At 43.2% G+C, this 27,858-nt stretch overlaps 3 protein-coding genes across 13 annotated transcripts in view; 2 read left to right on the top strand and 1 right to left on the bottom strand.

Moving 5' to 3' along the window:
- Nucleotides 1–14,139, top strand: part of gdpd5b (glycerophosphodiester phosphodiesterase domain containing 5b) — a 30,401-nt gene extending 16,262 nt beyond the window's left edge. Inside the window, exons 6-14 of the mRNA XM_010791267.1 lie at nt 1,985–2,150; nt 3,917–4,067; nt 5,120–5,341; nt 6,840–6,997; nt 7,489–7,636; nt 8,958–9,040; nt 9,677–9,691; nt 11,264–11,379; nt 12,894–14,139. Of these exons, the coding sequence (XP_010789569.1) occupies nt 1,985–2,150; nt 3,917–4,067; nt 5,120–5,341; nt 6,840–6,997; nt 7,489–7,636; nt 8,958–9,040; nt 9,677–9,691; nt 11,264–11,379; nt 12,894–12,955 (1,121 nt within the window). The 3' untranslated portion in view covers nt 12,956–14,139. The remainder of the gene's footprint in view (nt 1–1,984; nt 2,151–3,916; nt 4,068–5,119; nt 5,342–6,839; nt 6,998–7,488; nt 7,637–8,957; nt 9,041–9,676; nt 9,692–11,263; nt 11,380–12,893) is intronic.
- hspa13 (heat shock protein 70 family, member 13) lies at nt 13,637–20,249 on the bottom strand. Its single transcript, XM_010791263.1, has 5 exons — nt 19,918–20,249; nt 19,474–19,814; nt 18,593–18,806; nt 17,691–17,858; nt 13,637–16,757 (listed from the first exon to the last, which is right to left on the bottom strand). The coding sequence occupies exons 1-5, from the start codon at nt 19,940–19,942 to the stop codon at nt 16,177–16,179; spliced, it is 1,329 nt and encodes a 442-aa protein (XP_010789565.1). The 5' UTR covers nt 19,943–20,249; the 3' UTR covers nt 13,637–16,176.
- Nucleotides 20,250–20,899: 650 nt separating this feature from the next.
- The window catches only part of LOC104962757 (microtubule-actin cross-linking factor 1-like), a 54,820-nt gene continuing 47,861 nt past the window's right edge, over nt 20,900–27,858 (top strand). For 9 of the 11 annotated variants that reach the window (XM_010791261.1, XM_010791262.1, XM_010791252.1 and 6 more), the window contains exon 1: nt 20,901–25,994. In XM_010791261.1, the coding sequence (XP_010789563.1) occupies nt 22,554–25,994 (3,441 nt within the window). In that variant the 5' untranslated portion in view covers nt 20,901–22,553. Of the gene's footprint in view, nt 25,995–27,858 lie in introns of all 11 variants that reach the window. The other 2 variants (XM_010791260.1, XM_010791253.1) reach the window with 1 other exon arrangement.

The following is a 27,858-nucleotide window of genomic DNA, read 5'->3' as shown; positions in this document are numbered from 1 at the left end:
AGCTAGCTGACTGCTGTCGTAGCTTCATATATACCTTACAGACATGAGGCTGGCTTTCGTGTCTGCAAATAAGCACACTCCCCAACCTTCAACGTTTGTTATCACACCCTATATATCAGTCACAATTGTGTTCTGGTCTGTCTTCTCTCAGNCAGATTTGAACATGGCCTTCTGATGCATACTTAACTAACAGGCTGTAATAAGAGTTTAAGATGTTAGCTGTGAGAGAGATGATATGAAGTGATGGCAGTGAATGTGATTATTAGTAATGTCTAAATCGATTTTCCTTCACAGCAAGTTCCTAAGTCTTTGCAAGACACAACTGCAGAAAAAAATCCAGTAGAACATATTTCCCTCCCATACATCACACAGTGAGAGCGCAAAGCTCCCACTGGGTTATGTTTGTCGACTATTTTCAGTTGCACTACACCAAGGTCATTAATAGACTAGAATAGCTCTGGGAATCGCAGAAGAAGAAAAAACAAGAGAAAAAAACATCTGTAGGCAGTTTTCCTTCTGCCTTTTCCAAATCACAATCTTTGACACCACATATTAAAGGCAGGTAGAGCGTGTGAAAGATGTGAAAGATGTGAAAATACTATTTGTTTATTGTTGCCTGGTTTATTACCACATTCAGATGTTTGGTAGTTGTCAGCAGACTCACCATGGGGGCTCCTTGGTGGCCAATGACATCAGGGCGTTGTTTGAGGGTGCTGGGGTCCATGATGCAAGGGGAGGAGATGTACAGCGGCACCACGTAGAGACCCAGCAGCACACTGAGATACAGCAGCACCACCACCACCAGGAACACTGAGAGAAGACAGACCAGAATACAATTGTGACTGATATATAGGGTGTGATAACAAACGTTGAAGGTTGGGACGTGTGCTTATTTGCAGACACGAAAGCCACCCTCATGTCTGTAAGGTATACATGAAGCTAGGACAGCCAAGGCACACNATCGTGGATCGGGATTTTCTTTTTTTTTTCTTAAATAATTTTTTTTTTACATTTTTATTCAATGTTACTTTAAGACTTGAACATGGTCATTTTTGTTTTGTAACATTGAATAAAAATGTAAAAAAAAAATTATTTAAGAAAAAAAAAAGAAAATCCCGATCCACGATTTTTTTCCTCCCGATTCCGATCTTTTGAAAATCACGTGATCGGCTCCGATCCCCGATCACGTGATCGGATCGGGACATCTCTATTACTAATAATCACATTCACTGCCATCACTTCACATCATCTCTCTCACAGCTAACATCTTAAACTCTTATTACAGCCTGTTAGTTAAGTATGCATCAGGAGGCCATGTTCAAATCTGATTAATGCACATTTTTGCTTTTTATATTTGATTTATGTGCTTGGATTCATGTTATAGCTTCTAAATATTACCTGAAGAGTGATTGATGTTCTTGGCACAGCGTCTCACTCAGTGTTATGCAACACAAATGAAGGAGGATTCCTGGTTATTCGTGACAGTTACTCGCGCGATCCAAAAACACACCCTGCTGCTGTTTGTGGTATTTGTGTTAAGCGATCGATCCTTACAGCGGAATCTAAAATTGGGAGTGGTTCTGCGATGCTGTGAAAAACGTGGTCACATGACTGACATCTGTTTACCAGAAGGACTCTGTATTGATTACGGCATTACTCCTCTCCTGTGTTTCCAAATCATTAGCTTTACTCACACGGTCTCATAGGAAAATGCTTTTCTAGTAAGTGATGTTAACCTAATGGTGTGATATGAGTCATAGCCTTGACTTGAGTTACAGAGCAATCCTCGTCTCTGCTCCATTTCATTTCATTCAAAAGGAAGGAGTCTATTTTCACATCTATGATGCACCACATTCACGTTTATTTTTGATGTTGTAACACAACTTAATTGATCATATGTATAATAATAATAATAATCAGCATTTTATCTGTGATTTTCTTCAGCAGTGGTAGGGTTTTCAGTTTCTGATGAGGTCATTGTAAGATGACTTCATTGTGTGTGTGTGTGTGTGTGTGTGTGTGTGTGTGTGTGTGTGTGTGTGTGTGTGTGTGTGTGTGTGTGTCCAGCTTGCTCCAGAGAACACACTGTGGTCTTTCCAACGCGCTCTGCAGATGAACGTCACCGGGTTGGAGGCTGACGTGGCTATCAGGTACACACACCAAATAAATAGATAAGGAGTTATTTAGTATCCCTACATTCTGCCTCGCTGTTTGGTTTATGGAAGCCAAGAGAGGCAAATAAGAACAAAAACAATCAAGTTTGAAAAGTCTGATCTTAATTATTTTTGTTGTATGAATTAAGAAAGGGATTTGGCAGGGATAATCCTTCCGGGTCGCTCTGGAAAAATGTGTCTTTAAAACAATAACAAAAATGTTTTGGCAGGTGATTTCTTCTTTTCACGTGTTTGTTGTCGTGGTACTAACTTTGGTCACACGAAGCTAACCTGTCCCACTGCCCCGTGTTTTAAATATGACTAAAAGCATTCATGTTTCTGTCATGCTGAGTTTTAATATCTCTATGTACTTTAAACACAAGGTACACATATTCTGTGTTAGCAAGTTGTGTTACTCTCTCGTCAGACGTGACAGAAAATGGAGCCACTTAGAAAGATTACCCAGGAAAAAAAGTCAAGGAGAGAAAACTTTTTAAATCAGACCTTCCTTACATGGACACACATGTGTTGATTCCCTGATAAAACTGTCGACAATCAACTGTGTATTGTTTTTTGTCAAAGGGAAATGGGCAAGGCTAAATATTCTTTCATCATAAAAGTCTCGTAAATAACAATCTAAACACATACTGTACTTGGGATTTTCTCTACAACAGTCACACATTTGTGTGTGTGTGTGTATAACATTCATAATAATAGAGCATTGGACGCTACCCTCTATCAGCAGGCAGTAGATAGAGGCACGACATCACATAATGGGAGGTGACAGACTATGTTCAGAGAGACACACTTGGAGGAAGAAGAGAGGAGGGAGGGAGGGAAGAGAAAAAATGGGGGGGGGTTCTGTATGGCCATGGATAGTTCCTGTACATGTCTACTCATGCATGTGCAGTGATGGAAGATGACTGATTATATAAAAGTGTGGGGGGGTGTTGCCCTGTTGTGAGTTAGAGCTTTTGTTTAGACTCCACGTTTTGTCATCTTTGATTCTGACTCTATTCCTGTATGAGAAACCTGTGGGTGGGTGTGGGTGTGTGTCGGTGGGTGTGTGTTTGTGGTTGTGTGTGTGTGTCGGTGTGTGTTTGTGGTTGTGTGTGTTCGCTCACTGTACAGTAGAGGTGACTGGCTGTGTGATTGGTGCAGCCCGCTGACAGGTGAGCTCCTGGCTGTGCTGAGTAATTAGACTTGATGACAGCCAGAGCGCCAGTGAGACTCCAGCAGATCACACACACACACGCACACGCACACACACACACACACACACACTTGTATCCACACACACTTGTATCCACACAGGGAAGGCATTGTTTTGTCTGTAAAGAATTTGATATGCAAATATTAAGTAATGGGAGGGCATTTTTATTTTCTCTCGTCATACCAAAGTCATTTGGTATTCAAATATTGATCAGCAGCTTTTTTTAAATAAAGACTCACAATTCACTTTTGTCTTGTCTCTATTCCCATTATTTCAAGACTTATCCGCTCCAACCAAGTCTTTTCTCTGTTGTTATCTGAATAAATATGACATCCTTTTGAGAGCTGTTATTCCTTCAAGCCTTCACTAGAGAGACAGTTAACTCTGATGATCCTTTTGAGTCCTTTTTAAGCTTGCTCAGGTTGAATTATTCTAAAAATATGTGTGGCCCTGTTCTTGTATTTGATGTCAGCGGGTTCAAAACAAATATCTAGATGTTGCCTTACCGTAAAGTGCATCTCCTAACTCTGCTCCCACCTCTGATCATCAGTGTGGACGGAGTGCCTTTCCTGATGCACGACCGCACCCTGCGGAGGACCACAGACGTGGGGAAGGTGTTCCCCGACAGACACATGCAAGACGCCTCATCCTTCAACTGGACAGATCTGCGGCAGCTCAACGCCGGACAGTGGTTCCTCAAGGTAGTTAGTGGCTGCTGAAGCCATTTGAACTGCTCGACAGCGCTCTGTGGTGTAGTGATGTGAGATGAAGGTCATTAGCTTCTGTTTGCAGACGGTCAACTAGTGCTTCAAAATAATTGTTTGGTTTCAACCTGCTGAATTATTCTTCCCTGCATACCATACTCTACAAGAAATGTCAAATTGACCTGCTTCTTTATTCTTGTTCAGCCACTTGCTGCAGATTGTGTAAATCCATGTTATTTCACATTCTGTGAGAAAGAGAATCAGAATAAACTTGACCAAGATGCAGTGATGTAGAAACATTGCTTTTCATGAACTGAGATACTCTGCTGTGTTTTCTACAGCACCCTCCGGCCATGTATTTGCTTTCTATTCAATTTAAATTCATGCACTCTAAATGTAGGTTCAAATTCATGTTGTTTTGAAATACAGTTTGATCTTCTGAAGTTTATATTTCATCATTCAGGTTAGCGTGCAAAGACAGTTGGCCGTGATGCCTCTGCTACGTCAACATTTGTCTCAATCTAAATTGTTTTCCACACTCGCTCTCAGTCTCTCTCCATTGCATGTGAGCTGGATTTCAAGGTGCATAATCATGACAATTATCTGCCATAGTATGATGTCCACGTGTATATTTGTCCTGATCTGTATTAACATGTTGAATGTTAAGATGACAGAGCAAAAAGGAAGGAAGTGAAGCACACTATGGAAGACCTATATACGATGCATCTCGTCTCCTTCTCTTGTATCCTTTGACAGGGAGCAGTGAAGCAAGAAGGGATGTGAAGGAAACAAGGAATATATATACAATATATTCCACTAAATGTATCTGCTGTAGGCTTCCATACGCACTACTTATAAAGGATGGAAGCTTTAGTTTAGAGTAACTAGGATAAAGAAAGCAGGTTTAGAGATTTTCAAAAAATGTAAATTAAATTACTTAATGTTATGATATACTATTTTGTTTATTTTTGTAACTGTAATAAAACTGAGACCTGTGTTAAACATATATCTGATCCTCGTCCTCATGCATCTCCCTTCCTGTGTTTCAGGATGACCCTTTCTGGACGGTGCACACCCTGTCGTCGCGTGAGAAGCGGCTGATAGCCAATCAGAGCGTGTGTAGCCTGGAGCAGCTTCTGCGGCTGGCTTCCTATCACAACAGCACGGTGGTTTTCCGGCTCAGGAGACCCCCTCCGGAGCACCCCTGCTACGACAGCTGGATCAATGATACACTGCAGGCTGTGCAGGAATCTGGGGTTCCTCAGAGCCTGGTGAGTAGGGACTGAAGGCTTAGATACACTCGATCCGCGTTGTGTTGATTCCATAGCAGTATGTCTACATATCTATTTTGAGCAGCTAGATGTGTGGATTTATTCTCCCATACTCCCAGACCCCAATCCCAGGAGTTATTTCCTCAGTAATCATTTTCCTGACCAGTATATTGTCGAAATCACTAGTTTCAAGGTAGTTTCAATGCAGAAGCATGCATTCATTTCGCTTTTCTTTCATGCTGTGCAAAAAAAAAATCAACCTCTTAATCCAGATATCTCACCATGACTCGCGCACGCATGCATGTGCTCGGTTGTGGCATCACCACCAAAACTGAAAGATATGGACACAAGATGTGTGCAAATGTATTTAGTATCCTATCCATGTGAACATGATTTAAGTGGGGGGTGGACCTAACCTCCTCTAGGGGGGTCCCCTAACCTCCTCTAGGGGGGTCCGGGGGGCATGCTCCCCCAGGAAGATTTGTTTTTAAATGTTGAAGTTAAAAGCATCAATCTGGTGCACTTTGAGAGCAACATTAGGAGATCTATGGATACATCTCTCAACACCCATATGAAACAGAACTGGAAGCAGATTTTATTTTTCTTTATCAATCGATCAATCACATTTATTTATAAAGCACATTTAAAAACAACCCACGTTGACCAAAGTGCTTAGGGATATTTTACAAATCACTCTCCTTTTAAACTGTATTCTTGTTTATTAATAACAACTTTATTTTACCGTCATAGTATTTTATACCTGTTTTTCATTTATTCTCTTATTTTTGTTATAACTATAATGATCATATCAAGGTGTGCCTTTACCTCACTGAGCTGAGGTTATCTGAGCCTCTGTCAGGAGAGAGCTCTCTTCCACCTGGTTGTAGAAAAAGCTCCTTATATTCGTTAGCATAGCTAGCTAACCAGATGCTAACAATCCCCTGTACCGCTCTCTCTCGCTTGCTTAAACAAAATGCGCTCGTGCCACACACACACACACACACACACACACACACACACACACACACACACACACACACACACACACACACACACACACACAGCCGAGCTTGAATGACACAGAAAGACCCAGAAGTAGTTCCACTGTAATGTAGCATATTCTTTTCGATGGCGTTATTGTATGATCAGTATGACAGATGAACAGATGCCACTGGGCTTTCAACTAAAGACACAGCCACGCAAAAACTGCGGCATGTGTACGGCTACTTAATTCTTATTTTTTTGGGTGTGATTATAAATTACCTCCAGGGCCGTATCAAATGGTCTCGCGGACCATATACGGCCCAAAGGCCCCCCCCCCTGCTTTATGGCAAGGCTATCTTGTGATTGACAGGTTGCTTCCACGACTACCTCCTGTCTTGGTGATTTCCTTTTACTATGTATGTTCATTCAGACCACGCTTCATTAATGATGTGATAAATGACACAAAGTGTGATTGGGACCAGTGTAAGAACAGTGTATGTTGTGCTGTGTGAAGGTGATGTGGACTCCAGATGAACACAGAGCTCAGGTGAGGCAGCTGGCCCCCGGTCTGATCCAGACCTCAGTGGAGAAACGGAGACTCCAGCGCCTCCATCTGGACGGCATCAGCCGGCTGCTGCTCCGATACAACCAGGCCAGCACGCAGGAGATCGGGTAGGAACACACACATGAACCTGCTACTGTTATCAGGTGGGCACAGCTCCACACAGATTTAAATTAAAAGACGTGCCCTTATGGGATTCATGCGAGGGGGGACCCAAGCAAATCAAAACATCAGCAAAACACATCGGTTTGCTATCCTGGCTCCAAAATGGTGGAATGAGCTCCCCATTGACATCAGGACAGCAGAAAGCTGACACATCTTCCGGTGCAGACTGAAAACTCATCTCTTTAGACTCCACTTCGAGCGATAGAATTATTAACAAAGCACTTATATACTAACAAAGGACTGGCTTATCTAAAGCCAGTTGAGTATCACGTGAAATGTTTTGGCTCTATGAAACCTGATGTACTTATATGATTCTGTTTTCTTCAAGTTTGTATCTTCTTGGTCGAATGCACTTATTGGAAGTCGCTTTGGATAAAAAGCGTCAGCTAAATGCAATGTAATAATAAAATGTACTTTTCTTCTTCCTTTCCTTCAGAAACTTCTCCCAGAGCAACATCAGCATCACGCTGTACACCATCAACGAGCCCTGGCTGTACTCGGTGCTCTGGTGCAGCGGGGTGTCCTCCGTCTCCTCCGAGGCCTCACATATACTCAAAAAGGTGCCTTACCCCATCTGGCTCATGGTAAGGACACAGGACATGCTGTTTAGCTTCTTCTTTGACTCTTTGCGTGTAAAGTGTGAGGCTTTCTTTTCTCCACCATAGTCTTTCTATTTGACCTTCCAGCCTGTAAGATCTGCTTGGTAACAGGATTTCAAAGTGTAAAATCTCTCATTAACTGGCTATAGGTTGTATCATGTGATGGTATTAGATGACAACCTGTCTCCTCTCCTTAAGCTTCCTCACCTCTGCATGACTAAACGAGATTTTAACAAATAATACCAACAAGGGTTCTTAGCTTTCAACCAAACTCCTTTATTTCCTGCAGCGAGCATAATATACTCTTAAGTTTGAAACACTCATTCGAGGTCTCTGCACTGTAGAATGAAGTGCACTATCACTGTAGTGGATGACTCATCTTTTCTAGTTCAATCTCCTTCTGAAAACCTGGGTAGCACCCACACTGTGCCGCTCTGCTATCGTTTCACCAGCCTGCTCTACCCGTCTGTAGCACCATATGGGGACCCTGCATGACAACATGTGGAAGTGACCCCGGCCCCTCCGCTGTGGTTCAGGAAGACTTTAATCTGCTGGGCCATCTGCTGTCAACTGTGAAGTCAAGGGAAATCTGCCATTGGGTGGTGTTAAAGTCAATGCTTGTTTTGCTATTAAAGCTCAAATCGTGTTTCATCTTTCTCTACCTTGTGCTTGATCTAGTCTGTTTTATCATTATGTCTAACCAAGTATTGCTCGAGGAGAGGCTTTTGACTCATCCACATCGTATAAATCAGCTAACATGGAAAGTCTTTTCGATAACGCAAAGCTGCTCCCCAAGTCTCACTGACTCCAAGTCACGTCTTATCGCGTGATTTCAGAATGAGATTACTCCTTGAGTGGGACACAATACAAAACAGTACACATCCATAGAAGGATATAGTGAATTCATTTATGTTATTGTCCATAGTGTTGGAATTTATAATAACAACACAAGCCTGTTAGTGGCAAAACAAGCAGCGTTAGTGGACGTACATTGACGGAAAAGCCTGTGTTCATACCCTTTAAGGGGGTAACATGTATTTATGCAGGTTCTCAACTTGTTATATTACATTACTGACCGTTTTTGGGATTGTGTTAAAGTGCAATGAATACACTTTGACATGAATGCACACCTTAAGGGACTGCATCATCCCCTGTTTCCCAATTCAAATGTATTTACTTTAATATAGATTTATGAATCAAAGTGTGTTTGAACGGGGCTGCTCACATAACCGATTGTTTGGTTGACACAAGGCGCCACCCAGTGGTGGATTCTGCCATGACCGTGTGTGTCTGTGTGTGTTTCCAGAGACCAGATGAATACTGCCTGATGTGGGTGTCTGTGGACCTCATCTCCTTCGCTGTAGTCATAGGAATATTCATTTTCCAGAAGTAAGTACAGCCACTCAATGACAAAGAGGAAACTAAAGACTGCTCTTTGGTTTTGTTTTCCGTGTATTCTGTCACTAAATACTGAATATTAACGAACGCTCTTCTCTTAAATCTCCCATGCAATGCAACACACTTTTTCTCAATCTACCTGACCTGAACCCAAACTAACAGCTCGTACATAATGACGCTGCTCTCTTGTGTTTTGATCCCTTTAAAAACAATACTTTGCCAATAATGACCCTACAGAGGAGCCGCTGACCAAATGGCATTGTGTGTGGTGTGGTGTGCAAACTGTAATGATGTCTCTTTGCTGTGTTCTCCCCCTGAAGACCATCCTATGAGCATGTGTTGTCTAAGCTAAACGATGTAAACCCGACGGCAGCCTTTGCTCTTTGCGTTGGAGAGAGACAGATGGCTTCCGAGATGAAGGGCAGAGATCTCTCCTTTTTGTTTGGTCTCTTTCTCTACGATCCGGTGCTCTGCTCTTCTGTAGCTCCTGCTGGCTTTTAAACTGACCTCTCTTGTCTCCTGCCTTCTTTTGTCCTTTTTGCGTCCTTTTCCGCCTCTTCCTCGTCCTCTTCCTCTGCCTGATGTGCATGCTCTCCTCCTCTGCTGCATTCTGGCCTCTTCTCTCAGCTATCACATGATCAGGTAACTGGGTCACCTCTCCTGACCCAACGTCTTCTCTCCTTTCACTCTTTCTGTCTCATCTTTATCCATCGGTCTTTTTTTTCTCGCATTTTTTGGACTTTTTTTCCCATTTCGTTCTCAGTTGACTTTTCGTTCTCTCTGTTCTGACATTAAACTTCATCAGACTTTTCTCTCTACCTTTCTTCCTATATTTATTTTCTCTGTCTCCATGTCACCTGAATCGTTGTACTGCACTGCTGCATCCTTCCTCTAGAGGAAGAAGCTCACATCCTTATCCCTACGGGCTTAATAAAATGCTTTCCACCCACACAGCACAACATATCCGCAGCATTAAGTCGCCAGTGAGATTTAAATGTATTCTCCATCTTATTAAGCCCAACGATTAAACGTCCAAATGAAGTAGGATTGTGCATTGATCAGGGGAAGTGCCTCAGAATAGACTTTGATTGATGCTGACCAGCTAAGAGCTTGCTCTTTTGCATTTCCAGTTACTCTGAGCAACGCTTCAGAGTTATAAGTTAATTCATTGAAGTCAAAGTTGCTTTCACTGAAGAAAAGGCACCGCTTTCACGTGCAGGAAATGAATCTCTTTGCTTTGACACACAAATAATGATTCAATAAATACAGACTGGAGACTGTATTTAATTGTATTAATTATTATTCATCCAGAAAGTATATTCAATAGATATATAGTAAATGCAGGGCACCATGAACAATGACTTTCAACTGAAAACATATATTTTTTGAATCTCTGCAAAGTGTTATTTGCAGATCACACTGTTTTAAATAATAATCTATTTAACTAACGGACCGTTTAACCACTTTCTGGAAAGGGCTAAAGAGGACATAATACAGAATATAGTTATTACTACTTCCAGATAAATACCTGCGATTGGATTGTTCACAACCTATCAACACATAATGTCTTACTGACTCTTGAAGTAAGAGTAGTACATTATGGATCAACCATTAAGAAACCTGTCAGTGAAACAATACACACCTAATAAAGAGTGCCTTATTCAAAAGGTCCTCATTGTTTAGTGTTCATCTTAAGGCTCTGCACGATACACTAACAATGAGTTGGGCATGTAGCTCGTTTTTGAACTGTAGAAGTTTTCCCTCTACGGACCAAAACTGTCCCTGAGCTACAAACTGCATTATTTAGGGATGTAATTGTTGACTCAAGGTAAGCCAAGTTTATTTATGTAGCGCTTTTAAACAACAAGGCAATTCAAAGTGCTTTAAAAAAAACATTAAAAGCATCAAGACACAGTGCTAAACAAACCAACAATTACATTTGAGAACAATCATTAAAAAAAACAAGAGAATACAAATAAATAAAAAAACTAAAATAGAATAAGATACAGATTTAAAATGCAAGAAAAAGTCTCAGATATAAGAGTTATTTAATTTAATAAAAGATAACTGCAAAGAGGAAATTCTTCCTCCTTGATTTAAAAGGAGAGCAGCAGTCCTGCAGTTTTCTGGTAGCTCATCCAGATGCATGGAGCATAGCACCTGAGCGCTGCTTCTTGAGACGGCCTCTGACCCTAACCGTGCCCCCCCCCCCAGGTATCGAACCAGCGGCATGCGCAGCTACAACCCGGAGCAGATCATGCTGAGCGCGGCCGCCGTCCGGAGGTCCAGCCGAGACCTGAACGTGATGAAGGAGAAACTCATCTTCTCAGGTGAGAGCCTCGCAGCCAGAGGACGTGTTCACGCCCCGGATGTTTTGTACCCTGTTGTTGTTGTTGTTGTTGTTGTTGTTGTTTGTTGTGACTTTGAAATTCCTCTCGTCTGTTAACCTAAAGATGAGGAATCATAAGCATGTCTCTGCATCCCAGCATGCATCTGTCTGTGAACGCTCCTCCTCTTCCTCTCCTGTTGAAGGTCACCCCCAGTAGCGGCCTGTGTGATGTGCTCCACCTCCTCTCCATGTTTCCACCAGCAGGGACTACTTCCTTTTATTCCATTGCATCCCTCGTTACCTGACTCCTCTACACTACACTACACTCCCCCCCCCCCTCCATCATCCATCCCATCCTTTCATGCACCCCATCCTCCCCCACTGCCCCCCCCCCACTGGAGACTACGTCATGTGTAGGGGAGCTCATAGACGCCCCAGTCTGTCTAGACAGCCTCTAGAGCTGGGGGTCAAAGGTGAGTCATTTCAGTCCCACCTAATTCTCCCGCTCATGATTTTCACCCGACTTTCTACTCAATCGCTCCTTTTTCTCCTATTTTCACATCTTATTTGAGTGTAACTGCAGAAATGCGTTCATCATTGCCGACACGTGTCTGTTTTTTTCCCTATCGGGTAGAAATACAAATGTTTAACTTAAATTCAAATCTTGATTAAATAAGTTCTTATCCATTGAGATTACTGTACTTTTAAAATACTATAAGAAGGGAAAACATGATGTGGTTGTAAAGTTAGGCTGTCACAATATCAGATTTTCACTTCACGATAGTTGCTATGATAATTCCCAACTAAACTCGTGATATTTATAGCATTTCCATATTGAACTTTCTTTATTGTGCGTTGTTTGATTGAGATGCTGTCATGACATAACGTATATGCAAGTGGGATGTTGAATCAATGCACGCAAATTCTTAGGCTATTTCCTCTTATAAATGACTTGTAGTCCATTTAAAGATACGTGTTATGGGGCGGGCAGTACTACTGGTCGAATGTACATGTACTATAAAAGAGAAACCGGGGCCATAGTGTGCAAAAAGTAATACATCTCAAGGATTGATTCATTTACATTTACCAACTCAAAGAAGCGCTACACAATTTTGGAAATTTAAATAATTGCGATTCTTTTTGACTGATTTTGCAATTGTGATAAGATTTGAAATGTTAGTGGGAATTGCTCCTACTGCAATTTAAATATTGCACTAGTCCATATTGAGATTTTGATAACATTTCCATAAATTCTGCAGCCCTAAAGGAACCAATACTTTGAACAGAGTTGCTCACAACTGCACACATCTAACAATTACATAATACATTGTGGAAAGGCATGAAGAAATCCACAAGGCCTAATATTAGACACAAACAATAATGTGTATTATTAGCATGATATCAATACTTGTTTTCTTTTTAAGCCCCCCCCTATTTTAAAGCCCTGCATGATGCTTAATGCATGTCATTATCCAGTACACTGACTGTTTGTCTCACTCCTCTGGCGCCCTCCAGAGGTGGGGAATGGAGTCGGCAGTGGGGAGGAGCTGTACGAAGACAACGGCTACGACTACTAAAGCAACCAGGGTATCAACCGACCTGTGTGGACAGACCACTCATCATTCCTCTGACCTCCACCTCTGTCCTGCTGAGAAACTGACAGACTGCTGTATCTGATGGAGAGAAAAAAAACAACCACTCAGTTGTGTAAATTCTGTAAATAGTTTTGAGTTTGCTTGTCAGACTACTGTATATGACACGGGACTACACGCACTTTTTATTGACGGGAGTCGCCAAATCTGTGGCCCGGAGAGGCCCCTCTGAGTTACAATTAACGCCTGCTTCATTTAAATATGTTTCCAGATTGTTTATTTTATGCTAATTTCCCAAAGCAGTTTCTTGTTTTTAACCACTCTTCTTCTCGCGGCAGATTTCTTTAGCTTTTAACGAGGCTTGAACGCAGCATGAGACTCGCTAACCGCTCCTCGCGCCTTCCATCAGCACTCCACTGTGCTGCTGTTAATTCATATTTATATTTAAAGAGAAAAACAAAAAAACACCAACAAGCTGTTTACAGAAGTCCTGCCTTCTCCTCCAGGTGAAATATTCAAATGGTGTATGTAAGATAATTATTGAGAAAGAGCCTGAATGCCCACCTTTGACCAGTGCATGTGACTAATAATCATATCAGCTGATGTATGTGTTGGGGGGTGAAGATGTGTGCAGTCTTTTTATGGTTAATGTGAATGTGTTTGGACTTTTTTTTTTTTTTTTAAAGATGTGATTGTTGTATAGTGTGTATTCAGGCTGGGTATATATGTGTTACCCTGTGTGCAGTGCTATGTTGAGTGTGTTATTGTACATAAGAAGGTGAACCAGTGTGTGAGATGCTCAAGCCAACTAAGCATTATATTTCACAAATAATTATTGAACAATGTGACCGTGATGAACAAAAGCAATATCCGGGTCATGATGGAAGTCATGGCACTGCCTCTGAGTCGCAGGACAGTCTGCAGTGTGTTGTTGTTGTTGACAGCTGCATGCATCCACGTGCTGGTTGGTGTCAAACGGACTGCTGAAGTGGGTGCTAAATGTGAAAATAAAGCTCTAAGCTATTTGAAGGGACGCTACAGGGATCACAACAGGCAGCACAGGGTCAAGGAAATGGATTGCCTTTTGTGTTTTCTTTATTTGGGTATTACTGTGCCTCAGAAGTAAACAATACAAAAAAATGATCTAATAAAGGAGATTTTAAGTTGAAACTTTTGTTTGTTTTTCAATGATGACACGCGAACAGGAGGAACTGGGGATTAAAGCAACAATCGGACAGTGTTTTTAATAAGTGAGTCGGTAATCCTGTCTTATTTTTAGACTTTAGAAAACGTCCACTACATTTCAGCTGCAGTTCTAGACTCATTTTACTGGGAGGGGTGTGGGCCAAATACTTTAATGAGATGGGCACATTTAATGCAGGAAGAAGGAGATTTTAACATTTATAGTCAAGCACCCAAAATACCATTATTATAAACAGCGTTTGTGTCAATGACTGTTACAATTGATTTGAGTTACTTTGGCCCAAGATACAGAACATTAAAATAAGTTTGGCATAATAAATACATTATTTATGTAGCCAAACTTTGTTTTTATTTCATTTCTTAATGTGTTTCAGCAACTTAGTTTAAATGACATTACTGAAAAAATCCCGTTGCCCAGGTTACAGCACACTAAGTTAGTATTTTACATGAATTGCATTATCATAGATTTATTCTTTTAGAGGGGAGCCCATGCTACATTTGGAATCAAATCAAAAATAGTTTTACTGCCTTAAGTTCTCAAGAGCATCCTCTTTCTCAAATGTGAGGATCAGGAGTGTGAAAAGCCCAGGAATATGAAATAGACAAGAAAGTTAGCGAAGGGAAATCATTTTAATTGCAGCTTGTAACAGTTCAAACTTCTTCATCAATGTTGAGGTGGCTGGACTTCAGTGAGTATGACACGACATATAAAAATAGATCTTAGTTACATAATTTCTCCCTTTCAAAAAGGGACTAATAATGATATGTACGGTATCAAAGGCAATCTGCTTCTTTAGTTAAAGGCTCTATTATATCAAGGTCTTAGTTTCAACATGAGAAAAAAAGTCGATATAATAAATAAACTGATTCATGAATGAAATTAGGCTAAATGTAGTTGTAATACTTTTTTAAAAGGAATGAAGGTAACTTGAGTTCTTGGTTGGAAATGGTTGTATTGGACGTTACTGGATTTTCAGTAACCAGCCTAAAATCCACCACAAAAAGAGCAAGATAATTTTCTTCAAAGTAAATTATTCAATACAATTCTGTCAAAATTGAAGGCGGCGTAACAACCGAACCCATTCATCAGGTCCATCAAACATCCAAAATGTGACTCAACACATTTTCCAAATCCACAAAGCACCGGTAAGCAAAGCGTTGGTCCTCCTGCAGGTCTATAGTCACCTGTATATCTTATTCTAAAGCAGAACAAGCAGGCTGCTGCTTCTACTTCTCACATGCAGCACAAACAGAAGTCCCTTCTACACAAATGGCTCACTATTGCACAAACAAAGTTGGTCAACAAGTGGCGGTGCAGCACTGAGCATGAGCGAGAGGTGGTGCCAGTGATGTGAGATGTTACAGTACTGTTTGAATAGTTAGGCTTTTACCTATTAGCTGAGTCAACCACACCTACTCATTATCGAGGTGATTCGTCTGTAGGCAATGCTGTGAATCTGTTTGAAATGAATTACACATCTTTAAACAACTGTTACACCTCCACGCTCCACTTCAAACAGTATAGCAGCTTTCTGAACAGGAACACACTGTTTCCCCCTTTACACTCACACCGTTTTTGAATAAATAAATACATAAATAGCAGAAGTTTTACTGGCTGGGTTGTAAGTCCTTGAAATGGTTGTTCCCTGAATTGAACACCATGAGAGTATCTACCATGAAGAAGCCTCATTGACGCAGAGAAGTTTCTCCTTCACATTTTCAGTCATTATTTTCTTTCTGCGGAAGCTTTGTGCAAAATAAAAGAATCTGTCCCTTAACAAAACAGGACTGTTCACTTCTGCAGATGCTATCAGTTAGAATCTGTCTAAGGGGAATGTTGTGTTGTGAAATGCGTCACTTACAAGAATCACAAGTTAAAAACCTGAGTGTTTTGTTGGCAGCTCCTCATACTTCAGCAGGTTTTAAATGACGCACATCATTAAAGCATGAAACAGCTCTGAAGTCTTTGCGGCATCCCTTTGATCGTTTCCATCAATAACTGATCAGCTGAAGTTGGTCTTGCGCAGGTGTCTGTTGGGGATTTCGATGGCGCTCACTTGCAGGGGCCAGGACCCCCCCATGATGCCGGCCTGGATGGCGACCCCCGTCACCACGGCCAGGTCGGGGTCTACCGACGTGTTGGGCTCCTTCCCGAAGAACTCGCTGATCAGCCTCCTGATCCGCGGGATCCGGGTGGAGCCGCCCACCAGAACGATCTCGTCCACTTCCTGTTTGTCCAGGCGGCCCTCGGCCAACACGGTCTCCACGGGGACCAGGATCTTCTGGAAGAGGTCCTCGTTGAGCTCCTCGAACAGCTCCCGTGTGATGGCGGTCTGGAAGAGAACCGGAGGAGGAGAGGAGCCTCCGGGGGTCTCTGAGCTGTCGGGGGTGTGCAGGTGCAGGGGGACGCGGATGGAGGCGCTGGGGTTGAGGGTGAGGTTGAGCTTAGCGGCTTCCACGGCCTGACGGAGGCGGTGGATGTCCTCTTTCAGAGTGGGAGGGACGCCAAACTCCTGCTGGGCTCGCTCCATGGCGTACTGCAGCAACCTCTGGCTGAAGTCCTGACCTCCCAGCTTGTTGTTCCCTGCCAAGAAACAGTTTAATCATGATAAGGTTATAACAACACATTTAACTTATACTAGTTTTTTTTGTGACGTTACAGAATATATAGATGCTACATTTGACCTGATTATTGTCTGAACGAATTCTAAACACTGTGTGACAGACTAACTAACAGAACCAAGGTTTAACTTCCCAGATTATGTTTCAAAGTGTAAAGATCACAGACCTAGGGCTGGATGATATGGAGTATATCAATTATCACTATCATTTTGACCTAATACCTCGATTTTGTGACGATATGTTGGGTTGAGAATTGGTCATTTCATAGAAAGATTAACACTGACATTTTTGATGAGTGATCATCAGTAAGGAGGGGATGTGGGTAAAAGGCAAAGACTAAAACATTTGAAAAAGACATTACTTTAAAACCGGGAAAATGCAACATTGCCATATTACGATCCAATATCTAAGTGAACTGTGTGAACTAATCTTATTCATGTTATTCTGTGAGTCCTGCACACCCCTCAGAATATTATGCATATTTCTGTTCAACACTTCCTCTTTTAAAAACTCGCAACTTTTTGTACAATTATTGTACTTGTCATATTTTTACTGTACTTAGTTTTTTTGCATATATATATTTGTGTTTATTTTAAAAATAAATTGTAATAGCACAATTATTGCTCCTTTTCCATGACGTATTCCTCTTATGTATGCACCTTTCACACCAGAGCAAATATCTTTATTGTGTGAAGCTAGTCAGCAATAAACCTGATTCTGCTTCAAGGACGTGTCTATCTAATCTCATTTTACAATTCCCCTGCGTGACACAGAGGAAAGTGATACTTAAATCTTTTAACTGGGACATGAACTGTGCAACGAAAGCTGAAGCTCCAATTTTCGGACAAAAGCGGGCTCATATCACCTCATATCTCGCGTCAGTGAGAGTCCTTACCTGCCATGGCTCTGGTGAGGAACATGCCTCCCTGTTTGTTGAGCAGAGAAACGTCCAGGGTCCCCCCCCCCAGGTCCACCACCAGCACATTGAACACATCCACCTTGTGCAGGCCGTACGCCATGGCCGCCGCTGTGGGCTCATTGATCACGCGCAGCACCTCCAGGCCTGAGGGACACGGGAAAACATGTAACAAATGTGGCGCATGTGTGTGGGGAAGAAAGGCTGTTATGGATCTTAAAGGTCTCCTATCATGCAAAATGCACTTTTTATTTCTTTTATACATAAATATGTGTCCGGTGTGTCAGGGAACTCACAAAGTGTCAGACAACAAAACCCTCTCTTTTTTCCTCCGTACCCAAATCTCTAAAAACGGAGCTACAACGGAGCTGAACCAGATTCGCTGCCGATATGACGTAATATCGGAAATGTGTAAAAAAGCTTTTTTATAAATATAGGAACTCACCTCACAAAAGAAGCGTTTGAGCTCCATACTGTTTCAGAAATAATCCTTCATGTGGTTTTGAACATGATATGGCGTTTAATCACGGCAGCATTTAGCTGAGTCTCTGAGTAGAATTCTCCTGCATAAGCTCCCCCCTTTTTTTTTAAAGTTACGGACCCAGAATCAGCACTTCAGTAACAGGGCTGAAATAGAGGGGTATGAGGCATGGCTAGAATGGGACATCTGTTTGGTATTTTGAGCAAAACACTTCATAGACATGTTTTTTATATATATCTGAGACCTATAATATATGCCTAAAAATAGTATAATAGGAGACCTTTAATTTAAAAAATATCCAAGTATAACAGTAGCTATATGTGTTTTAGATGCAGGTGCAGCTTTTCCAAATGACACATAAAGATATTAAACTATCAGCTTAAATAATAAGAGAACTGACCAGCGAGGTTAGCGGCCCTCACGGTGTAGTTCCTCTGTCTCTCATCAAACTCCGCGGGCACCGAGATGACGGCCCTCTGGATGGGGACGTCCAGCTGTCGCTCGGCCATCTTCTTCATCTTCAGCAGCAGCCTGGAGCCGATGAACTCTGGACTCACAGTGAAGGTGTGGTTGGTGGAGATCACAAACTCTGCACTTCCGTTATTGTTTATCACCTGAAAGAGGCACAAACAAGCAGAGTCAGTGATGATGATAGAATAACAAAACTGAGAGTAAGGGGATATCTCAAGATTATTTGGTAAATTAGCTAAGTACATTTACTCAAGCACTGACTGTATTTAAGTGCAAGTTTGAGATACTTGTAATTTACTTGAGCATTTCCATGTAATGCTACTTTGCACTTCTACTCCACTACATTCAAAAGGGAAATAATGTAATTTTCCTCCACAACATTCATTAAACAGCTAAAGCTGCTTTTAACAAAATGCATCTCTAAAATGTATACTAGTGGACTAACTCTTTAAGTCATAAAATAGTAAAATAATTAAAATATTTTACAAAAAATTCATTCAGAACTTGGTTTGTCTACAACAGTAAAATGCTACTTGATGCAACAATATTATCTAGAAATGTCACATATATAAATATAATTATACACACGCATAAAGGCCATTTTTCTGCACAATGATTACTTTTACTTGTTGTTCTTTATATTGCTGATAATACTTGCAGGACTTTTACTTCTAATTAAGTATTTTTGACAATGTATTGGTACTGTTCCTAAAGTCAAGCCCCTGAATATTTCTTCCACCACTGCTAATTTGTAATCACATGCAAAGTAGTTCCGGTCAGTCACTGGGAACTAACCCCATCACGACCCACCTTGAACGGGTACCGCGCGCTCTCCTGCTCCAGGACTTCCGGCTCAAATATCTTCCCTATGAACCTCTTTGCATCATAGATGGTGTTTTGAGGGTTGTTGTCGGCCAGCTCCACGGCTTCATGTCCGGACAGCACCGCAGTGGTGGTGAAGGAGACGGAGCTGGGGATGCTCTTCCTTCCCTCTTCATCCGCGATCACCTCCACCTCCCCGCTGCCAGGATGGAAGACGCCGACCGAGCAGAAGGTGGTGCCCAGATCCAGGCCGATCACTCTGGGCTTGGGGGGCGGCAAGTACTGCTGACCCAGGTATCCTGCCAGGAAGAGGGCCAGGATAACGGAACCTAGACCGGGACACCAGGTGATGAGGACCAAGCAAGTTAGCTCATGTGTTAGCATACTGTTACCGGCTAATTACAGAGTGGAAATAACCATAATTTAACTTACCAATCATAGAGATTTCTCCGGACATCGTTACAAACTGTTTCGAACTCACCAACCGCTTAAAGATAACACAATGTCGGTCAAATGTTCCAAGTTTTGGTTAAATGATGTCCGGCTGTGACAGCTGTGTGATGCGAGTTTTTCAGACTAGCAACAAAATACACGTCAACATTGCATGGCGCCCTGTGGATGCTGGGTAATGTAGTCTGAGACTCACACCATAGATGCCACGAATATTGTAGTTGATGTTGCCATTATACTACATTTCCCATGAACTCTAGCGACATGCAACGTAATATGGAAGTTTCAGACGTTTCCGTGTTCTCAGCCAACCAGACAGAGCCAGGGCATCCACGTTTGAGTGAATTATTAATAATAATAATAATATGTTAGCAGTAGTAGTGTTATAATTTGTATTATTAATTCATATTATATTATTATTGTAACTATTTTTATAATTAATCAAAAATATGACAACATGAACAAATAATGTTCTAACTACATATATATATATTTCATATAACATAAATAAAAATCCCTTTTTATATATTTTTGAGTTATTTTTCTGAACAAATTGTCTTATTATTTATATAATGGCATGTAAAGGCATCAATAACTATTATCAGGCACTGAACTGGTACCTGAAATAAATTATTCGGAAAAATAATATATTTATTGCTTTTATTTTATTTACAAAAAGTTTTGAAAACATTTGAATGCTGACCTTAACATGAATTCATGCACAGGCACATCTCTCTCTCTCTCTCTCTCTGTGTGTGTTTTTCTCTTTCATTGGGGGAGAGAGGAAACCGGCATGATTGGAGCACTTCCTGTTTTAATACCAGTGCAGGAAACAGAACAAACGGAGCTGAATTCAAACACAAACAGCAGAGAGAGAGAGAGAGAGAGCAGGGAGGGAGGTAGGAAGAGGCAGAGAGTAGGGACATGTGAGTGAGTAAGAGAGAGAGTAGACGAGGGGGGAGCAGCCAGAGAGCGAGAGTGAGAGGAAAAGAGGGAGCAGCTGCAAACCATTTCAGCTGTGTAGTGGCCTGAGAACAGAGGCTGGGAGCGAGAGAAATAGAGGAACTGGGAATGCGTGGCACTTTGTTTCCTTCTCACCACGGAGTCGGGAGAAGGAAGGCGGCAGAGAAAGGCAAGGCAGCGTGCCCTGGGATTGTCTGCCGGGAAGACGCTGACTGAAAGCTTGGACTGGAGCTGGGAGGGCTGTCTGGGTCTTTGCCCTCTGGAGACAGTCCCACGACTCACTGCTTTACCCTGCACGCCTGCCTGGCCCAGAATCCAACCCTCAGCCCCCCCCCCTTCTCTTATCTACCCCCAGATGCCCTCATTCCCTCCAGCCTCACCCCCTCCAAGCTGCTGCCTGCTTTCGATCTACTGTACCTCTCCCCTGGAGCTGTGGATGATCCGAGGAAGAAAGCAAGATAAAAGAAAATAATTGAAACACTGGCAGGGATTTCTCTACGCTAAAGCGGACTGCTTACTCTCTTTGTTCTGGATTCAACATTTTCCTCATATGCCACTCTGTTATGAGGATTATGGAGTGGATTTTCTTTCTCTGATGATGACTGTTATGATGGTGATGAGCTGTCTTAGGCGAAATTAGGGTTTTGCCCTGCAGGCACAAGTACCGTTTCTTTGTGATGGATATAGAAAAAGAAAAGCTGTGGACTGCTTGAACACTCACCGGAACCACAAAGTGGCAGTGACTTGGTAAAGGGATTTCTATTCTCATATTATACTCCACTTGGGTTTTCTCAAGCTCTAAAGCAGTGACAATTCTTCTGTATTTTTTCATTTTGATTTACTGGATTTCATATTCCCATAGAATAAGGAAGGAAGGAAATCCATGGAGTATTGTACTTTGCTGTTCATTGCACCCCACGCAGCTTTTCTTTTATATAACTGAGAGTGGGTTTTCTCACCTTAAAAGGAGACTTTTACACTTCCCCGCCTGCCTCTCACTGAGACTGTTGAAGTAGTCCAAGCACTCTCTGCCTTTTCCTGTTGTGCCACAGAGAGGACAGGAAGGAGGCAGAAGCTTAGTGCGAGTAAAAAGGGGGTCATGGAATGAGTTGCTCTACATGAATATGGAGCAGAGACCTGTGCTCAAGGGGTGTTATCTGCATGGTCGTTACCCCACCTTGGACTTTGTACTACACAGAGAGGAAGAAGATGACTGTCTCTTTCCCTTCATCCTTACACCTCTCCCTCATTCCTAACAGCCTTTCAGATAAACAGAGCTGGTGATTAATATGGTGCCGAGGGGGAGGGCTGTCTCTCCCACTCCCTCGCTGATGCCACACATCATCTTTGAAAGACCAAGGAAATGCACAACTGTTGAAGTGACATAGGAGAGAACACACACCGGTGGAATTTGACTGTGGATGATAACATTTGGAATAATAGCCAGAATGTGAAACCTGAAGGATTTGTTAAATGCAGCCAAATGGACTGTGTGATTTTGTGGATTATTGGATTAAGGACTATTGAAGGATTTACTTTTTTCTTTTATCCCTTTTTTGTGAAGATTGTTTAATTACATTTCCGCCTGTGCAGTGCGACCTGCACCTTAAACTATAGGGTTTTTGTAGTATCCCAGCAGGAGGGAAAGGGACAGAATGGGGAAACCTCTGAGCCGTCCGGACTGCCTGAGGCAGAACCCTCGCTGCCTGGGAAAAGGCGATGAGGATGAGGCATACATAGAGGATTGCTACGTCCCACAGCGGTCCATTTATGATACAATGCGCATCAATGAACAGATTGACCAAGGGACCAAACTGTGTCAACCTTCCAGGAGTACTCTAGGCTCTGGTGGGGAGGGGAGAGGAGAAGGAAGTACGATATCTAGTAATGGCACCATCGGAGCTGATTTGGGTAATGTTTTTGTTTCTAGGAATGCAGACCATGCTAGTGGAGTGAAGAGACTTGATGAGAGAGTTATCTTTGATGCCTTAAAGCTAACTGGTGATCCTCAGATAATGTCACCACCAGTTGGCATTGTAGGTTCAGGTTTGCCAATTGCCCCGTCCTCATGTGGCTCTGGCGGGGTTCCCGCAGTGGCCAAGAGGCGTCATCAGGGCGGGGACAAAAGGGACAATCCGAACCGCCGCTCTTGGAAAGCCTTTATGCCTGCGAGTTATCCAGAGTTTGCTGAGAGATTGGAGTTCTCGTCTGTTGAGGGGGCAGAAAAGCGCTTTTCTGTGGCAGGGATTCCTCTCCTTCCATCTACACCCACCTCCTTAACTCCTTCCTTACCTCCTTACACACCCTCCCCTTTGTCATCTGCTCCACACACTCCTCCTGTCTCCTCCTCGCCTTCTTTCACACCCACAGCAAGCCCTGTGCCTCCTCTCGTGCAGCATCCTCTCAGCAGGCTAAAGCAGGTTCATCCTTTGCTGCTGAAGCAACACAAACAGACTCACAGGGTGCCGTCGCCTTCCAAAGAACAATTACCTGCCGGTAGCCCAAATCAGGCACCCCGGGTTTCTGGAAACACACCACAGCACAGCCCCAATATCCCGAAACAGGTAGAGAGAAAAATGGAGGAATACAAAAGGACTATTAGCTCTTCTAAAGCTGGATTTAGGCAGATCCCAGAGGAGCCTTTTGAGGCAGTTAAGAACTCAGATTCCGAAAGGGACTCTCCTCTTTTGGACCAGGACCAGGGAGACAGTGCCCCTCTGATCCCACCAAAACCAGTCTTCTGCCCTCCTACTAAGGCCCGCACCTGGCCCCGCAGTTTAACATCAGGGAAAAGAACTCAGGTTGGCCTCAGACACAACTTCCCTGCACTCCCCCCTTTGCCCCCACTGTTGGGGGATGATATCAACACAGATGACGAGTCACTTTATCTACTCGACCCTCCATCGCCATTCCTGATGGAGGAGGAGGGCTTAGTATATGGAGGTCTGCCCCTCTCCCCCTGTGTAAGTCATGAGGGAGGTGAGGAGAGTCTTCTCGGCTGGGCTGCTGAGGGCAGTGAGCTTGAACGCACAGCCTCTGAGCTCAAATTTGAGGAGGACGAGCGTAGGATTCTTGAGGAGCTTGAAGACGAGGAGCATGAAGAGTGCAGCACAATATTTGAGGAAGAGGAGGCATGGAATAGAGAAAGGGATAAAGAGGAGGACGAGAGAGCTCAGAGAGAGGAAAGAGAGTGGGAGGCAGTTCTTAAATTAGAGAACAGGGAGATAATTGAGCAGGCTTGGGTGACGGAAACACTGGAGACAGAGGGATGGGATGTAACTGGCTCTTCTGGACATTGGCCTGTATTAACTCCCCCCACTGGGTTTGGAGCCCCCAGTGCCTCACCCTGCCCCAGTTCAGGGGCCGAGTCAGACGACCTCTTCCTAGAGCTAGAGAGGCAATGTCTAGATGAAGGGGAGGAGGGAGTTGAGATGAGTGTCGACCCTGAGCCTCTTCATCCCTACACATTTCCCTTTTTAGAGGAAGAGGAAATACAGGAAGAAGCAAACACTGCTGGTGCATATTATGAAGGGACTCTTCCTCTAGATGAAGTTGACTCTTTAGAGCCTGGTAGTGGTGAGCTAGGCTTAGAGAATATTACAAAGGACTCCCATTTGAATCAATCTGAGCCAATAGAACAGATGACAAACTTTGACTTAGTGCGAGCACAAGACTGTGAAAGGGAACATAGTTTCATCGATGAAGAGTGTGATGTTGACTACAATGAGGATCACACTGACTTTGAGGCAGAAGAGATGAGTTTCCACACAGACTCAGCTCTTTGTCACCCACTGGAGTCAGACTCCAGCGGGGTGCACATGTCCCAACCAGACAGAACTGGAGTTAGTGACTTTACTCACACCGACTGTGAACAGGGCGGGCCTGCATGGACTGAGACGGACCCAGATAGCGGGGCGTCATCAGATCGCGATGACAAGGATTGTGTGGAGAGAGCCTCCTCTCCATCTTGTAGCCCTCTGAACCCTTACTGTGATGAGGCAAGGCAAGTGGAGGAGGAGATAGAGCAGGATACGGAGGAATTGAAAGAGGAAGAGGAGTTAGGAGCAGAGTGGGATGTGTATGACCAATCTGAGCCAAGTTTGGATGGTAGCGAGGGAGTTCTCATGGATCACTCCCCTGAGCCTCTTCACACAGTTGAAGCAGAAATCCACAATGCATGTACACAGGATGTTGACGTTCAAACTTCCTGTCAAGAAGATCCAATCCCCTCAGAGATCAGCCGCCCTGCTGTGGAAATAACTTGTGACACAGAAGGGACAGAGGCTGCTGTTGTCCTTACAGAAGTAGTCTCAGGACTTGACACGTTTCAAAGCTCAGATCTGGAAACTTCAAAAGAAGTGACAGCTAGCACCCCAACATCAGAGTCTACTCCTCTCCTTCAATATACAGACTCCGCACCCGGTTCCTCTTTACCTCAGTCCCCGTGTAAATCAAGTTCTAATGGTGCTGGGTTGGACACTAAAGACTCAGAGGCCTTTGTGATATCAGATAGTTTTGTTTACCTGGCTGTATCTGCGCCTCCCCAGTTCCTCAATGAATGTCCCCCGTCTCCACTCGAGGACTCCATTCCCCCCAGTCCTGTCCCCAAACCTCCCTGCTGCCCTGACCCAGAGGAGGAAGGAGCCTTGCTTTCCCCTGACAGCTTTGTTTACATGGCAGCACCTGAACGGCACCGGCCTGGCCCCTCAGATGCCTGCTCAGCCTGTGAAGATACTCAGGACATGGACTTGGACTCGTACTCTGAAGGGACCGCGTCTGGGATGGATGGAGTGGAGTTTGTCCTCGGCTCTATGACCGGGGACAGTGACTGGGAGTCAGACGGGTCAGCTTTGGACTTTCCTGCACTCATGTCCACGGACCAGATCTGGGACCAGCTTGAGCCAGGCCTGCTTCAGAGCCTATTTACACAGCAAGAGACAAGCCAGACAGAGGGCTGTAGGCCTCAGGAGGACGAGACCCAGGCAGGGTCATCACCTTGTCAAGCAGACCCTTTCTTAGAGTCAGAAAGGAGCTCTAAAGCAGAGAATGAATCGACAACTCTATTACAAAGTTCCGACACTGACATAGAAGCAGAGGTATGCTCTCATTTCTTTGTCTAATATTCAAGATAATCTATTTTTCTTTATACTGTGCTTCATATAGGTTCGGTTGACACAATTAAGTGAATTTAAGTCAATCATATCATAACATGGGAAAAGACATTACATCTGGGAGGTGGTTTACTTAGCAATGATATATTCAGCCTTTAATAGAAGCACAACTCCAGAGTGATTTGAAACATTTCTAACCCCAACATGCAGTGTCCATTAAAACAGTGCAGGTGGAGAAGATGAATACTTCTACCCACAGAAACCCTGGTGCATTGGTCTGTTCAGCCTAACAAGAGGAGTAAAACAATCTTATTTTTAGCAATGAATGTGTTAGATGTGGACACAGCCCCATAGCATGGAAAAAGAATTGGGTCAGGTATCCGAGTGTTGAGTGCAACAGATGTAGACATAGCATGGAAAATGTATGTGGGAGGGGGTTGAAGTTATGCAGACGCCATAATTAGCTAGTTGTGTTTCAGAAGTGGGGCTTTAAATGATTGCAATATGATGCTCAGATGGGGGTTTTGCTTCTTATGGGAAACTACCCTCAGGGCCGCTCTGTGTGTTTGGGTGGGGGTCAGGGCTAATCTACAGTGCATGCCCATATCTGAGATTAATCACATGTTTATTTGTGTGAAGCTAAAAGAGCAGTGAGTGCCTGCAGGCCACTTATAATGCTGATCTCAAGCACAGAGTTTACAACATTTATCTCAAGGGCGTGCTATTGTTGTGTTTACAGTACACTGTCTGTATATAGAGATGGAGCATGTGTCCATACAAAGTCATGGCTGCTGGGCGTATCCCAGCTGTGCATTAAGTAACACAGGCCAAAGTTTTTCATGTTGTTTAAATCATTTGTGTGAAAGGTCACTGTCTTGGGAGACTTCTGGACTTTCACTGTTTACGTTGATTTCTGAGAGTGTAATCAGTGTTACAGTTTACACAGTGTTACAGACATGGCTCTGAAATGGATACTCTATAAATGCTGCAGAATTCTGGCGTGGAACAGACAAAGAGGGCTGTCAGTGAGACTTTGTGTCGGACTAGTCTCTCCGCATCAGTGTGCGAAAAAGCACACGTCCCACTGTCCGGGACGTTCTATTTACAATATTGGACAAGTCGATCTTTCAATTGACTTGTTCGATGGACAAGTGACGTTTTTCGCCCTTATTTATTGACAAATGATTAATAAATTCACCTTACAAAAGGCAGAACTCATTCGCAAATTGTCCGTGTCCGCCATTGTTGTGATTTTGCTTGTCGAGTCCTAAGGAAATGCATCTCCGGTGCCGGGATTAATACGAGTTGTGAGGACAGGAGGCCGAGCCCCGCGGACCGCAGCTCTCTCTCTCTCTATGCTCCGTATCAGCTGATCGCTGCAAGGTGCAGCTCAGCGTCTCTCTCTCTCTCTCTCTCTCTCTCTCTCTCTCTCTCTCTTTCTACACACAGCGGCTCCGCTGCCCGTTTAACAGCCTCATCTTTGTCAACCTTTCTTATGTTCTTTCTCGAACACGTAATGAAGGTTATTAAGCGTTTTAGCTCCTACGTTGTTAATATTGACCGCCATCTTCTTTATGAAGTAAAGCAGCCTCCCTGTCTGTGTCTTCGCGCTGTCCTCACATCCCCGGACCCCCAGACTCGGAGGAGCACAGGGATGTCAGTATTGTTTATGAAGCAGGGTATAGAAAGTACATTATTGAAATGAAAATACTATTTATTTACTTTTACAAACAGTGAGCAGCATGTGTATTNATATTTTTGCTATCTAAACATTTGACCTCTTTCTTTTACAATTTTGGAATCGAAACGGGGGAATCGATAAGAACCGGAATCGATAAGCAGAATCGGA

Source organism: Notothenia coriiceps, unplaced genomic scaffold (assembly GCF_000735185.1).
Source record: "Notothenia coriiceps isolate Sejong01 unplaced genomic scaffold, NC01 NC01_scaffold00035354, whole genome shotgun sequence".
NCBI classification, from domain to species: Eukaryota; Metazoa; Chordata; class Actinopteri; order Perciformes; family Nototheniidae; genus Notothenia; species Notothenia coriiceps.
This window is presented reverse-complemented; position numbering and strand designations above follow the sequence as displayed.

Excerpts from the sequence above, each read along its gene's own strand:
- hspa13 (XM_010791263.1), bottom strand. The coding sequence starts at position 19,942 with ATGTCCGGAGAAATCTCTATGATTG. Across the intron at positions 18,807-19,473 it reads GCGCGCGGTACCCGTTCAAG|GTGATAAACAATAACGGAAG; the intron begins GTGGGTCGTGAT and ends TGCCTCTTTCAG. Across the intron at positions 17,859-18,592 it reads GAGGGCCGCTAACCTCGCTG|GCCTGGAGGTGCTGCGCGTG; the intron begins GTCAGTTCTCTT and ends CGTGTCCCTCAG.